Source organism: Quercus suber, unplaced genomic scaffold (genome assembly GCF_002906115.3).
Source record: "Quercus suber isolate HL8 unplaced genomic scaffold, Cork oak 2.0 scaffold_138, whole genome shotgun sequence".
In the NCBI taxonomy this organism is placed as follows: domain Eukaryota; kingdom Viridiplantae; phylum Streptophyta; class Magnoliopsida; order Fagales; family Fagaceae; genus Quercus; species Quercus suber.
In genome coordinates, this window is record NW_027069600.1 from 244,996 (window position 1) to 261,783 (window position 16,788).

General features: G+C 34.4%; 1 protein-coding gene, 1 long non-coding RNA gene and 1 pseudogene across 2 annotated transcripts; all 3 read left to right on the top strand.

Annotated features, from left to right (window-relative positions):
* Positions 1 to 2,479: 2,479 nt before the first annotated feature.
* On the top strand, positions 2,480 to 4,901 carry LOC136061236 (uncharacterized). Its single transcript, XR_010630171.1, has 3 exons — positions 2,480 to 3,215; positions 3,824 to 3,875; positions 4,403 to 4,901. It is a non-coding gene; the product is annotated as an uncharacterized LOC136061236 (long non-coding RNA).
* Positions 4,902 to 5,227: 326 nt separating this feature from the next.
* On the top strand, positions 5,228 to 8,014 carry LOC112017554 (patatin-like protein 2; annotated as a pseudogene).
* Positions 8,015 to 10,484: 2,470 nt separating this feature from the next.
* On the top strand, positions 10,485 to 13,671 carry LOC112017538 (patatin-like protein 2). The gene is made up of 7 exons (XM_024050000.2): positions 10,485 to 10,759; positions 10,939 to 11,120; positions 11,237 to 11,426; positions 11,596 to 11,757; positions 11,908 to 12,210; positions 12,870 to 13,042; positions 13,167 to 13,671. The coding sequence occupies exons 1-7, from the start codon at positions 10,628 to 10,630 to the stop codon at positions 13,282 to 13,284; spliced, it is 1,260 nt and encodes a 419-aa protein (XP_023905768.1). The 5' UTR covers positions 10,485 to 10,627; the 3' UTR covers positions 13,285 to 13,671.
* The last annotated feature ends 3,117 nt before the right edge of the window (positions 13,672 to 16,788 follow it).

Sequence of the window (16,788 nt, forward strand, 5' to 3'; positions counted from 1 at the left end):
TTGTTTGATTTGTTGTTCATATTCCGGCATAATTACTAAATGCTACTCTCATTTTTAAATGCTATTCTGACTATACAATTTTCATATATAGTAATGTCAAAGGGCAAAGAGAAGGTAACCAGCAACAAGCAATTCAAGTGGCTGCCTCCCATGCATGAAATGATGCTGAGGATACTTGCACAAGAGGCTGCAAAGGGCAACAAGCCCTCTAGCACCTTCAGGGCAGGCTCCTTTGCTCTTGTAGCAAAGGAGATAACTGCCCAATTTGGGGTTAAGTGCCACCCATCCTATGTTGATAATCGGATGCGAACTCTAAGGACCATGTGGTCTACTATTGAGAAACTTCGAAAGAAAAGTGGATTTGGTTGGGATGACAACCTAAAATGATAACGTGCGATGCAAAGACATACCAAGAAGAAGTTATGGTATGCCTTCCAACTATATTTTCTTAATATAAATGATAATATATGTTTTTGTCCAAAAATTGAAATTTATAATGTCATTCTTTGTTAGGATTCCATTGCTTTTGTCAATTATTTGGTATTTTAAAGAGTTGTAAATGAAAAAAAAAAAAAAAAAAAAAAGAAAGACAGTCATATCTTAGTTTGGAAATTGAAGGCAAAGAATTATTTGAAAAGATATTCAAAGTTTCAACCATATCCTGCCTAGTACAGTTTACTGTCCATAGTCCAAGAGTAATGTCACACCACCATATCTAGATGTTTAAACTCAGCATCTACTCCATACCATGATTTTATGTTTAATTTGAAAAGGATGGACACCCACTATATTTTTCATATAATAACAGATTTGTTTGTTTATCATTGACCTAAAACATTTACTGACATGAATATTGCATTGAATATAGAATTTATGAGTGAAGTGATTATTGCATTGTTATTAAACGTTCCTTTCTCCCTTACAGGCGCATCGAAAACGTGCAGAGTTTCTAAACAAGAAAATAGAGATGTATGATGAGTTAGCTCTTGTCGTGGGGAAGGACACAGCCACAGGTGGCTTTTCAAAGTCCTATGTAGATATTGAAAATGAGCCAGATAATGGCGACAGTGCTGAATTTGTTGCAGATAATGTGGAGGAAGATGTGGTCGAAAAAGGTAAAAATGCAGTCGAGTCATCCACCACTGGGTCGAGAATTTCCAAGTCCCGCAAAAGAGGGCGTGCACCTTCTACTGCTGATGATAGCATGTTGACTGATCTGTCTAATCAGTTGAAGGAAATAGCTACGGCTCTTAAAGAAATCAATCGGGGCCCGGTGGATTACACATCTCTTTATAATGAGGTTATGGCTATGATGGCGGATGGGTATAGCGAAGAAATGCTCGCAACTGCGCTTGACCATCTGTGTAAAAATGAGAAGGTAGCACGGGGATTTCTAGCCAAGAATGCTAGGCTGCGAAAGATATGGTTGGATAGTTTTTTTTTCTCACAACTTTGACTTGCTTGTTTCATGTAGACTGTGACGGTAACTTTAGGAATTCACTTTTGTTGTAATACTAGTATTGATCTACCATTGTAATATATATGTAGTATTTTGTATTATTAGGACGATACAATTGCCCAAATTATGTATTTGTACTGTTCAGATACCATGAGTAGGTATCATTTTTGTACACCATGGAGGTGTAATGACAATGGTGAACGATGAATGTGGCTATTTTTATATTAATATTATCGGTATATTTAAATGATTATTTTTGATGTTGAAGTAGATGATTATTTTTGTACTGTTACAGATATGAATACGCAATGCAGGTGTATGTTGAAGTGGATGATTAGTTTTGTATTGTTACAGGTTTGTCTAGATAATGTAGGAGTAGAAATTTGTAAGGCATTTCATATTTTCCGTAAAATTAATTCACAAACCAAACATGGAAATTGATTTTCCGGAAAAAGTGAATTTCATTTTCCGTAAAATGTTTACCTGAACCAAACATGAGAATTGATTTTCCGTAAAACAAGAAGTATTTTCCGTAAAATATTTGAACGAACCAAACACCAGAATTGATTTTCTGTAAAAACGAATTCCGAAACAACCAAACGCCCTGAATACATTTTCCTTTTCCGGAAAATAGCATTTCCGGAAAATATGTATTTTCCGGAAAACATTTTACGCAAAACAAACACAGCCATGGACTCACACTAGTAACATCATTTTATTATACATCTATCATAACATATCATCTCCACCGTTGTAAAAGAATTGTGAAATCTCCACTGTTGTAAAAGAATTGTGAAAATATTTATATCTTAAACTTATTGAAATTAAACCAAAAAAGAGTCATTGGATAGGATATTTAAATCCAAAATTTATTGCCCGCCTTAAAATTCCTTTTGCTAGATAATGAAATCCACTATCCATATTGCCATTAGGATATCACTTCACCTAATTCTTCTTACCTGCAATTCTCCTGGAGTCTCAACTACAATTCCTGTATATGTAGCGTCTAAGATGCAATTTCTTCTTTGCTAAAGAAAGTTCACTATAAGGAAATGGAATACTCTGTTGTTCCTGTCAATGATAAAGCAACGTATCAACTCAAACCATATTGAAGAAACCACTATGTATGCATATGGTCCTTATTACAGCATTATTAGTCCCATAAAAATGATGAAAATGTTGATTCTTAACCAGTTCTTGAAAGCTTAAAGGATTATAAATAGATTGGCACTATGTAGTTTCCGGCAGCACAATTAACCTCCTAGCCCCATAATCATATTCTCATCCCAGTCCCTTATGGAAAAAACAATATCACCACTCCTGTAACGTCCCAGCAAGTCAAAAAAAAAAAAAAAAAAAAAAAAAAAAAAAAAAAAAAAAAAAAAAAAAAAAAAAAAAAAAAAAAAAAAAAAAAAAAAAAAAGAAAAGAAAAAAAAAGAAAAAGAAAAAGGAAAAGAAAGAAAGAAGAAGAAGAATAAGGGCAGATTTTTAATGGTTCCCATGTGCCTCCCAACTACCCCACCTACCCCAGCCATTCCCACCACATATCTCACAATTCTCTCTTTTCTCTCTTTGGCCGGTTGTCTCATTCTTGTTTCTCTTTTCTTTTTCATTTTCACTCAACACACCACACATACACACACTCCTCTCCCTCACTCTCCCACCGGTACACTCCTCATCATCCTCTCCACCATTTTTTCCGGCAAATCACTGGAAAACCCTCAAGAACATCACACCTTCACATAAGTTATTTGAGGTAAAAGTTCTAATCTCTTTTGATGGGTATTAATGTTCTTGTTTGAGGTTATTTTACCCAAGTTTTAATAATGATATTCATGTGACTTAAGAGTTTTGGAAATGATATTCATGTGTTTATATGTATGGGTTTTGGTCTTGGTGGATGTATTTGATGAGTGAGTTAATGATTTTTACAATGATGGCTATCTAAGGCTTGTTATGGTGAAAATTTAGAGGTTTTGAGTTATAGTATGTGATAGATGGTGAATATAATTTTTATTAATTATTTGGAGTTAGTTAAAGATTTAAATTGTTTGTCTTTGAGAAAATTATGATTTTGGTGTCATGGGTCACTTGATGATGTTATATGAATTCTATGAGAAGTACTTATAAAGTGTGGAGGTTCTGATGTTAGATATGACACCTCGAATGATTTATGAGTATAAATGGGAGTCTATGCCTTGCAAATTAAATTGTTTTGAGAAAATTTGGAAGTGGAATACATTGCATGTGAGGTTGAATACTAGGGTTGCCTAATTAAGTAATTATTTGGCAATTCCTAAATTGTGGCTAGATGCAATTTCAAGCTCTATATTTATTGTGATAGGTATACTTGATATTGTTTAGGTTCTATCTAATCTCTTTGGAGCTTGGAAAATTAGGCTTTCGCGGTTGCGAGGTAAGTAGTTTTTTTAATGGGATTTTGAAAAATAACATAAATATTGTTTTTGGATTAGACACGTTTTTGGAAATTATCTATGGAAACTATATTTTCCTAAAAACTACTGTGTCGTAACCTTAATATATATATATATATGATTATATATGAAAATGCATCATATTTGGTATTGCATTTGAGAAAATGCATGAATTGTTGATATGAAAGAATGAGCATCTTTTATTTAATCTTTGATAAGAAAATCATTGATTTTACTGTATATTGAAAAATTTAGAGATGCTTATCTTGTCTTGTATTATTTGGGAAATATATGGAAAATCTTTTGACAAGAATGAAGTTGAAAACCTTACAAACTTTGTAGAAGTTAGATTATTTAAGGTTTTCTGAAACTACCTGAATATGAACTATGTGTTTCAAAGTAATATAACCTATGAGCTTATGTGGTTTTAACACTATGCCATATGTGATTTCCCGGTGATCACCTGATTTGGTTTTCGTGGTCTTTGTGACAATGGAATCAAATTCAGGTCAGTGCCCTTTCACTTTGGATGACGTATTCTTCCCTGCTGTCCATGGGGGGAAGAGGTTCCTTGATTGTGTGTGGGTGAGGCTGCTGCCCATGGGGCCAAGAGACCACATGCAAGAGAGGTCCTATTTGACGCGCTCTCTCTGCTGCCTATGTGGGGAGAGAAAAACCTTGAGGGTATGGGTGAGGCTGCTGTCCATGGGGCCAAGAGTCTGCATACCAGAGAGGACAATATCATGTCAGTTATGAATGGGTGGATTTCCTGACCGGTCTATGTGGTAGTATGGTAGATTTGTGATAATTTATCTTATGCTAGATATTATGGCTTTGGAAATTGTATTGTTGATGCTCACAAATTATAATGTATAGTTTCAAGGTATTTACTTTGAGAAACTTTGTGTTTTATTATTAAATCATTCTTGTCATATTATTATTATTGAATATGAAACTTGTATTTCCCCCACCCCCATTAAATATGCTACTTACTGGGCTTTAGCTCATCCCACCCTTTAACAGTTTTTCAGATTTATTAGTTATATCTTGGCTATGGAGCTTACATCATTGGTGATGATTGGAATGCTATGTTAAATTTGGAGACTTTTGCTATAAATGGTTGGTGACTTAATCTTGCTAAGTTCAATGATGCCTTAATTAATTGTATTGGAGGTTGGTCGCTTGAAGTTTGTTAGCCTTTGGCATGGTAGGCCTAGACTCGATGTTAAGATCATTATTCTTGATAAGATTGTCACTTTGTGTAATTTAATCAGAGTTTGTAATATATTCATGTATTATGTGGAAGCACATGATTTTTAGTTATTGTTCGTAAATGTGTTATAGAGCTCTGACTTGTAATGTGGAGATTTATGGTTATACATTCTTATCATGTGGAAATGAAAGGAAAATAAAGATCTCCTATAGTAGGTTGTCCAAAAAGGAAAAATCTACAAGTACCCTTGGGATGTATTTCTCATGCTTTGGACCCTTTTGGGTTTGGGGCGTGACACCTGCGGCCTCCAACACATGGAAACTTCATTACTGTTCTTAGCATTGATGGAGGTGGAATAAGGGGGATTATTCCAGGAATCATACTTAGCTTCCTTGATTCTAAGTTACAGGTTACAATATTGTTATATACCAGCCAGTTGGCACATGTCATCTATGCGTATAAAGTTGAAATATTAGTTTTCAATCTAAAGTTCTTATTTAATAGGAAAAAGAAATCAATCATTGGTAGCTTGCATAATTGGTTTTTTTTTTTTTTTTTTTCCAAATAAAAAATGGGTTTGATTAGTAACTTTCATCTCAATATAGTCACTTACAAGCCATGCGTGTAGATTAACTTCCAGAAGACCATTTGACAAGCTTGAGCTTTATAAAAATTGACTAAAGTGGTACTACATATAAGTTATTCAAAATAGTAATGGCAATTAACATATGACTATTTCTGTCACATGGTTTTTTTTACATTTTTTACCTTGTGGTGCAGAAAATTGATGGCCCTGAAGCTAGAATTGCAGATTATTTTGATGTGATCGCAGGGACAAGCACGGGAGGTCTTTTGACTACCATGCTAACTGCACCAAATGAAAACAAACGCCCCATGTATGCTGCAAAAGACATCAAGGCCTTCTATTTTGATAATGGACCCAAAATCTTTCCTCAAGATCGGTAACAATTGAGCCTCAATGTTTTTCATGCTATCACTATGTCTTATTCCATATTAAATAACACTATACTAATCTGCTTAAGCAACAGTTCTCCATTTGCCCAAGCAACAAAATTGATCAAAGCCATAATAGGACCAAAATACGATGGAAAGTATCTTCATGGCCTTCTGAAGGAAAAACTAGGGAATACTCAATTACGCCACACACTGACCAATTTGGTAATCCCAACCTTTGACATCAAGCAACTCCAGCCGGCCATTTTCTCCAGCAATGAGGTTTTTAAATTAATCCAAGTTTTTAACTTTACCTGAAATTAATCCAGTCTAATGAGAAGGAATTAACACTTCACATAAACAAAAAAAGAACTAACATATATTTGTATCCATGCCTTAATTAGGTGAAGAACCATGCACACTAGGATGCCTTACTTTCAGAAAATTCAATCTTATTGATGGTGGTGTAGCTGCTAATAATCTGGTAATAAGTTTAGTATACGTCGCTTTTTTATTCTCTCCGGAATCGTACTCTCTTATCTATATCATTGTCTAATTCTCATATGATTCTGTAGGCTTTGATTGCCATTGGCGAAGGGACAAAAGAGATTAACCGGGGGAGTCCTAACTTCAGTTCCATAAAGGCAGCAGATTATGGTCGATTTCTGGTTCTATCACTAGGAACTGGTTCAACAAAAGTTGAAGAGAAATACACTGCCAAAGAAGCATGTCGGTGGGGTATATTCGGGTGGTTAACTAGTGGTCACTCTGCCCCATTGGTGAATGTGTTCACTCAAGCAAGTGCTGATATAGTGGACTTCCACATTTCTGTTGTTTTTAAAGCTCTCGATAGTGAAAATAACTACCTCCGAATTCAGGTAATAATTAAACTTCAATGCTTAAGTCCAATGTGTGCATATACTACTATACTCAAGTTTTATTCAATTCAGTATTTCATTGATTGATTTTAACTGATGCCTTGAGTCCAAAAAGTGCAAGGGATGTAACTTCATAGTCAATACCCATGTTGGCACATTAATATGAGAGTGATAAATTAGTTACCACTTGTTCTAAAAGTTTAAGTCAATAGAAAAAGACAACTTTAATTATTTAAAAATTATTTTAACATTGACATTTCAGGACGATACACTAAAGGGAGAAGTGTCTTCTGCTGATATTTCCACCAAGGAGAATATGGAAAATCTTGCAAAAGTTGCAGAATGATTATTAAAGAAACCGATCTCAAGGGTGAACTTAGAGACGGGTAATCTGGAGCCTACTAAACATGAGACTAATGAGGAGGCTCTGATAAGGTGTAAATTATTCAAATTTTTGTGAAGTAAAAAAAATCTGCATTGTTAATAATAACAATAGCTTTTATCTAAATAATGCAGGTTTGCAAAGCTACTCTCAAAAGAGAAGCACTGTCGCGAAACCTCATCACTGCAGAAATGAGATGCGAAACGTAACTGATGTTAATCTAAGAACTGCAGAAATGATATAAAGTTAATATAACATATTTCCATGAAACTTTGAACAGGCTTCCAGTGCAATGAAATGGAGCCTAGTCAGTAATTTGCTTGAGTCCTCTTGTTAAAGTCTAAAAGACTGTGTATTAAACTAAATAGAATAAAGTACAAAAGGTCTGTCTTTTATATAGGCAGACAGATACGTTGAATAAGTAATATAGGTGTAGTACAAGAAACCTAGAATAATTGGCCTAAGCACCTTGGGCTTATATTCTAACAGCCACTCACAAACTCATTTGGGTGAGTGGAGACCAACTTGAATTTGGCAGCTAATGCACGAAAACATCTTGGTGGAGGAGGCTTGGTAAAGATATCAGCTAGTCTTGTGGGAGACAGATTGAGCTTTAAGTTTTAATGTATTGTTTATTATTGTTGTTGTTCTTGTTTTTAGTATTTATTCTAATTGGTGTTTTGTTTATCCTGAGTTGGATCTATAGCCATCCATGTGAATTGTATTGTCTTTGCTCTGGCTTCTAGCCCTCAGCCATGCATAAAAAAATGTCTTGCGGCCGGGTATGGGTGCACTTACATTTGTCAAGAATGTTATTGTTAATATTATCAGTTTGTGCCGTCAAAATTGGGCAATAGAAGACTCATCTTTCACAATTTACTTTTTTGGCTTCCACTTTTGTGCATTTTCCTAATATAAAAACAAGGAAAGCCAAGCTTTAAACCTTTAGTAATATATCATTACAATCGTGTACTCTTAATGCGATGGTCACTTACAAATATAAGTGTTTATAGAATGTGGGGGACAAAGGTCATGTTTCAAGTCTTTAAGATGGAGTTTTACACACATATACACTTAGATTAGACTAAAGTATCTTGTATAAAAAAAAAATAATAATAATATATCATTTAATATATACCACCCATGCACTAGCTTCTGTGAATTTTTTTTTTTTTTTTTAACTTATGATGGTCTTCTGAGATGTATGTTGATGTGTCTTTTTCCAATGTTGTCATCCTGCTTATTCCTAATGTTATAAGGTCTAACAGGAAAGATATTATCAATTTTCATACTAAATTTGTTCCCTTCTCAAAACATAAATTAATCTTCTTCCTACCTTGCTAGTAAACTGCAAATAATTGATTTAAAAATATTGCAGCAATACAAATATCAGTTAATACTAGATTGGAAATGCAGTAAGTCAAATACTGCCATAGAAAATTCTAAACAGGTGGTGCTAAATCTATGTTCCTGTCAAGAAAAAACTTAGTAAACTCTCAACATGAACTACTTACAGTTAGAATAATGGCTAAATGATTTAATTCACCATTCCTATTATTTTAAGCTTTAGAGACAAGTCGCATGATTTCATTATGTGGTTCTTTCATTAATCTCTACTGTAATTTTTTTTTCTTTCATTAATCTCTACTGAAGGTGCTAGAAACGATCAAGTTTTGAAAACAATGCATAAGGCCAAGATGATGACCAAGTTTTTACATTTCTTTTATGCAGCGCTTGAAATTGAATGGTACACATATGTTGAATTGTTGAATTCTAACAAGTACTCGGTTACTAGAATTGCCTTTGCAAGTTATCCTCTGATAATGGATATAATATTCTTCACATTTAAAATTCCATTTGCCCTTTCTTCATGTTTGTTTCAGCCAAAGAGAAAAGGAAGCATAACCTAGACAACGCTCTCAAAAGTTTGACTATGTCAACTGGAAAATTTACCAAAACTAAAAGTATCGTAGCTATAAGACTTACTTCTTTTCCTTTTTGACAGAACAATCAAATCTTTTTAGAATGAATAACCATACATGTCGGATTTGCAAAATGGTATAGATACATAGGGTCAATAATTCAACACGATTTGAAGACAAAATTCATAAGGCCAATAGAATTATCAAGTTTTTCACATTTCCTTTAAGCATTAGATGTAATTGAATTGTACACATTTGTTTGAATATTGAATTCTGACAAGTACCTCAAATGATTTTTCAGTGATATGATAACTGGTTGGGTGTATACACATTATTGAAGTCCTAAATTGAAAAATAACATTAATAATAAGTTATTAATATAACAAAGTTGAGTTCATAGTTAAACCTTTTGAGTTAAGTATATCTATATAAATTAAATACTCAAGGAGTCTCCTTAAAGTGTTTTATCTCCCCAACATCACCATCATGTTGGGAAGATAATACTTAGGAAAACTCCAATTGAGTCTAAGGTGTTTATCTCCCCAACATCGTCATCATCATGTTGGGAAGATAATTCTTGGGAAAACTCCAATAGAGTCCATAATATGACATAGGAGCTCCACTATATTATATTAATTTCTTGACTTCCTTTCTTTTTCTCTATATGAACATTCTAGTCACACGTAAATATCCAACACATCTTTTGATTACTTGAGGCGCCACCTTTTGCGGATCAAATTAACATGTAAAATGTAAAGACTTGTTATTCTTGAATGTTGTAGCCATTGAATGTAGCAAAAGCAAAGCTTGAGAATAATAATAAATTTAATTTTAGCCACTATGTACGGATTAACTTGGGGTAGCCATTCATAAGCGCCTTTGTTAGGCCTGTTGCCTAACTAGACCCATATTACCTTTATGGTCTCACCTACAATTCTCATGCTTACCTACAATTCTTTTGAAGTGGTCTCACCGACAATTCTCACTTACAGTGACCATAGCCTAAAGGGACAATTTTTGTGACCAAGTAAGAGGCAATGCTTATAATTCACCCGATCCGATCACTACATTGGTTTATGAATTTTCAGTATATATGTACGTAAAAAATATCAGAAAAGTACAAGTTATTGGTCAAATTTGAAACACTTTGACCCCATGACTTTTTATGGCCCAATCCAATGACGCAGTTGAATCTTAGAACAAGGAGATGACTGAGGAGTACTATAAATACACATACTTCCATGAAAAGAAGACATATCAAGTAACATAATCCTCTCTTTTTAACTTCCTTAAAAGTTCATAGTTTCTCTGAAGCTCTTAAATCCTCTCTCTCTCTCTCTCTCTCTCTCTCTCTCTCTCTCTCCTTACCTGCATCTTTATCCCAATGGGCTCAACAAATGTACCCCTACAACCTCCAACTTATGGAAACCTAATCACTGTTCTCAGCATTGATGGTGGTGGAATAAGAGGGGTTATCCCAGGAACTATCCTTAGTTTTTTAGAATCTGAACTTCAGGTAGAAAAATATATTATATATATTATATATTAATCATACATGTTTCATGCCACAAACCTAAACAAATTCAACACTTTTTTTCTTTCACTAGTGAAGTTCTGCTTTGTTAAATCATATATAAGGGTTCAACATGCAATCTTTCCAAGTACTTACTCTATATTTGTTTATGTATGGTGCAGAAACTGGATGGTGAAGATGCAAGAATAGCAGATTATTTTGATGTTATCTCAGGAACAAGCACAGGTGGTCTTGTCACTGCCATGCTAGCTGCTCCAGATGAAAGTAACCGACCTGTCTTTGCTGCCAAGGATATCAAGGATTTCTACCTAAACCACTGCCCTCATATCTTCCCACAGAGCAGGTAAAAAATTAGAGTATGAGATATAAAAATATCAATAATATATATATATGTTTGATTATTGACTTGACCCAATTTGTTTTGGTTTTTAACATGATATTATTTTTTCCAAATTGCAGTTCTCCAGTATTTCCTTATCTTATAAAGATTATCAAAGCTCTAGCTGGACCAAAGTATGATGGGAAATATCTGCATAACCTTGTTAAGGAAAAACTAGGACATACAAAATTGGAAAAGACATTGACTAATGTTGTTATTCCAACATTTGACATCAAAACACTCCAGCCAACCATTTTTTCTAGCTATGAGGTTTGTCACTTCCTCTCATTAAAATGGTTTTTTAACCCCAGTACTTTTTTTTTTCCCTTTAATTTCCACAATATATGTAGTGGCTCAGATTAACCCCAGATAAGAAAGTGACTGCAAATGATGGAGCTAAATTGTACTAACATTTACTTTGATTTGGTCATGAAAACAGGTAAAGAAAAAACCAAGCATGAATGCCTTACTCTCAGATATTTGCATAGCAACCTCAGCTGCCCCAACTTATCTTCCAACTTATTACTTTGAAACTGTAGACCCCGAGGGGAATGTGAGAGAATTTAACCTTACAGATGGTGGTGTTGCTGCTAATAATCCGGTATATGTCTTTTACAAACTTCACATGACTCTAATGATTATTATATATAATTAATCTCCTAATATTTTTTTTATTATAAACCTATTTAAAAAATAATAAATTTAATTATTTAACCATTATTATAATATTACTAAATTGGTATAATTTCAGGCTTTACTTGCCATTGGTGAAGTGACAAAGCAGATCCTTCAAGGAAATTCTGACTTCTTCCCAATAAAACCAATGGACTATGGAAGGTTTCTAGTGATATCATTAGGAACTGGCTCACAAAAAGCAGAAGGAAAATACAGGGCACTCAAGGCAGCGAAGTGGGGCCTGCTAGACTGGTTAACAAGTGGTGGTTCCACCCCAATTATTGATTTATTTTCTCATGCAAGTGCAGATATGGTTGATCTCCACCTCTCTGTGGTTTTTCAAGCCCTTCATTCTGAGAAAAATTACCTGCGAATTCAGGTACATCTATATCATTCAGACCTTCCATAATGAAAAGAAATACATAAGAAAATACTACAACTATGTCCAATTTTATTACCCAAAAAAAATTAATAACTTCCTGTCAATGAATGTAATTAATGACACATCAATAATATAGTAATAAATAAATTTTTTTAATTACTTTTTGGGTGAGACTAGGGGTTAGTACATATTTTATCACACAAATCCTATAAATCGATGTTCACCAATCGATGTTCACCAATCGAGTTCTTTTACGGGCACAACAAAATTTCATAATATTTTCTTGACAAGTTGAGCGTCAATTCATCATAGGTCAAAATAAAATAAGATTATACACAAATTCACTACAACTAAAAATAAAGGTATCATAAAAATATTGTGAGATTTTTTTTTTTTCCCATCAAAAAAAAAATTGATTTAAACATTTATTTATTATAAGTTGAAGTGATAATGATCACATTTATTATTACAACGTTAGTTTGAAACATTTATATTAAAATTAATAAAAACTTTGATATTTTTCTTACATTTTATGTTTTGTATTTAAGAATTGACACATTGTTATGCAAGTCTTATGTAATAAAATTCACGGTATAAAAGTCAAAAGCTCTTGTTCACATAATTAACATAGACAAGTTTGAATCAAAACAATGCAGGACGATACCTTGGTTGGGACAGTAACTTCTGTGGACGTGGCCACAAAACAAAATTTGGATGATCTTGTGATAGCTGGTGAAGAATTGCTAAAGAAACCAGTTGCTAGGGTGAACTTGGAGACAGGAGTTTATGAGGCTTCTAACCATGAAACTAATGAAGCTGCCCTCACAAGGTACTAAAAATAAATATATCAAACTGTTATTATATATATATTCTACAATTTCTTTAGGAAAAAAGTTTTGTTTTTAGTTTTCACATTAAGCTAATGCAAAAGCATATAATTAATGTTGTTGCAGGTTTGCAAAATTACTCTCCCAAGAAAGGCACCTTCGCCATGCAAAGTCCCCCGCTGGACATGCTCATCAAGCCACCAGTACTCACAAAACAAATGGTCTTAGTAGACTTAGCATATAATTCTTTTGCTAATATTGTGTTAAGGGTTGAGATTATATCTAATGCATCAATACACCGGACATATTAAAATACGGATACATGTTTATATCCCATCGTGTCTAGTGTATTAATGCATTAGCATAAGCCTTGTCTTTATATTAAAATGTTGTAACATTGAGGATGGGACACAAAAATCCCACCTTTTTTTTTTTTTTTTTTGAGAAAAAAAATCCCACCTTTTGATTCTCTGGTAGTATTGGTTTGAATAAAATGTTGGGTAAGATAACTTGACACTGACACAAATGTTTTTTTTCTTTTTTTGGTGGGTGATTTGTAATTGATAATGAAAGCAAATTTAGCTTCTATGTATTCTTTTTGTTAATTCAAAAGAATTTTTTTTTTTTTAAATCTCGTTTCTTTAGTCAAATTTCTGAGTACTTTACTCCTTGTTTTGTAGTACAATTTTTCTTGCCTCGTGCGTGTAATGGGTTACGACTTACGAGGAAAGTGAAGAAGAGAGAGCTTCCAATAAATGGTAATATGATCAAATTTCCACAATTGCGTGACCAAGAAAATGAAATCTAGTCCTTGATTTCACCATCGGTGGTTGGAAATTGAAATAATCAATAATGACTTTAGCTTTAGCGATGATGAATTTGTTGAATCAACCAGGAAAGTGATTTACTTAATAGATTAATCAACCTTTTAATAATATCACCAAATCCAGATATTTTCAAAACTAGTTGAAATTAAGCGTGCTGTCAGCTTTGAAAAGTTTTTTTTTTGAGAAACGTCAGCTTTGAAAAGTTGTTTCTACTTTTGGTGAGCGTTATCCATACCCATTATCCATACGGCATACCCACTGTACATTCAATTTTGTGTACGAACATATATGGGCCACGAAATATTGAGAGAACTGTATGTAAACAGCACTCATTAGCCAACTATAACAATCAATGCTGAGGTACATCCGAGCATTTACATCAATGTGTATTTTACACATTTATTTTTACACTAAAAATTTACTTTTTCTATTTTACACATTCACTTTTATAAAACACCCACATCAGTTTATTTATTTTACAAGATTTTTTAATAAATATTCATTCTTCCCAATTTTTTTATTATTTCACTCAATTACCTATTGACATACGCGTTTTCTCTCTCTCTCTCACTCTCTCTACCCATTTTCCCGATCTGTTGCTATCTCTCTCTACTCATCTCTCTCTTTATCTCCATCTCAGATCTCCACAGCTTCACTTCTCAAACAACAAGACCCAATCTCCAAACAAAACCGGTCAGATCTCCATAGCTTCACTCCTCAAACAACAAGACCCAAACAAGCACTGATCAGATCTCCAAGCACCGATCAGCTTCACTCCTCAAGCACCAATCGGTCAAATCTCCAGCAAGCACCGATCGGTCATCTGTCTCTTTATCTCCATCTCTATACCGGTCAGATCTCCATAGACAGCTTCACTTCTCAAACAAGACCCAATCTCCAAACAAAACCCAACTCTGTACCCGGTCATATCTCCAACAAGCACCAGTCAGATCTCCGAGCACCGATCTCCAGCAAGCACCGATCTCCAGCAAGACCCACTCCCTCTCGGTCAAGCACCGATCAAGCAACTGTAGCGCAAGCACCGATCAAGCAACTGTAGCGCAAGCACCGATCAAGCAACTGTAGCGTGGGTTTGTCTGTGTGGGTTTGTTTGTATGTGGGTGTGTTTGTGTATTGAGTATGTGGACGTGTTTGTGTGTGGGTGTGTTTGTGTTTGTGTGCATCTGAGGAGAAGAAGATGAGGAGCTGAGGTAGTTGTGCACGGAGAGAAGAGAGAGAAAAATTGGTGCGAACTGATATTAATAAAATAATAAATACATGAGCTACAATAACTGTGTATATATACACGATTACTGTAGCTCATGGATAAATATACATGATTATATAAGACTTTGGAAGCACGGATGTGGAGCAATTTTGAGACAAAATGTGTAAAAATAGTAATTTTTTCTATTATACATGAGTTTCCATCCACTAATGTGAATGCTCTAATAATCCCGCTGGATACGGTAGTTAAGTGCATCAATTGACTTTGTTTAACATTGTCAAATAAATACATCATAAAAGAATAAACTGCGCATGAGTTTATAATAAAGGTATTGTTAATGATGCATTTAAGCCAATTGTTAATGAGTTATATTAACTTATGCTCTTAAGATAATTATTAATAAATTATAGTGGAAAAGTTTGACACCACTATATAAAAAGCTGTCAATAACATTTATTATTATTTCATTATTTTCTTAATAAAATGTTTCTGAAAATAATTCCTGGTAGTTAATGAATACTTTTCTTGGACAAAGCAAAAATACTATATTGGGGGTGAAAAGCCCAACCTAGTATATTGGGCCTACGGTCCTATTCGAGGGCTACTGTTTGTCCGAAGAGACGAGAGTACTCGAGAAGAAGCCCACGTGAAAGAAACATGCCTAGAGATGAACGGGGGGTATAGTCCGAGGAGATGTTTAATTGTCCAAAGAGGCCATTGTCCTCGGATCCGAAGAAGCTTGGTCAAATAGATGTCTGGGAAGTTCAAGTAATCCTCCAAACAATTCTAATGATAAAGATGAACCTCAGGCACGCATGAGGATAGCAAGAACGGAGAAATATCTAGAAGACAAACTTCAACCACCACATTAAATGCACTGCACCTACCTTTCTGGCCGCATTAATGTGGGAAGACTCCTGAACAGTACAATCTTAGCTACCGCCACTCACACAAGGCCAAAGAAGATACATGATGGGACATGCACTCAAGTGGACGTTTAGATGATGAACAAGTGGACGATGAAGATGAAGGGAGAAGATGCTATATAAGGAGGAGAGGCCTCTGATAATGAGGGAGGGAACAAAAAAAAGAGAAAGGAAGAAAACACCATTACTGTAGCTCTAAGAACTGTAACAAACGTTCATTCAATAAAATGTCTCTTCGGATTTTCACATTTGCCCTTGTCCGAGCATGATTGCATGTTAGATCATTCGTAAATACCATAATCAGCTCTTGTTTAATTTACATCCAGCCCAGTTCTTTCACCCACGCTCTACAAATTCATTGTCTTGGGTTCATTGGGCTCACAATCCATACCTTTTGGGCTTGGGCTACAAAAATTGACCCTACAACTATGATAAAGTCAAATTAGAATTTTAGACATTATCTTACATACCAAATCTCCATATTACCTTATCAACTCCATATAATAAATCACAAGACTCACAAACTAAGCCAACCTCTACAACACGACAACACCCATCACATTGCCATGCCGACTATCAAGACTCACAAACTAAGCCAACCTCTACAACACGACAACACCCATCACATTGCCATGCCGACTATTCATCATAGATATAAAGTCCATCCTCTTACTTAGCCCCATCCATCAACATCATGAATGTTACAGGACTTAGAAAAATCAATTACCAAGATTTTGTAAAGTATTAAAAGGAAAACGACAGTTTAA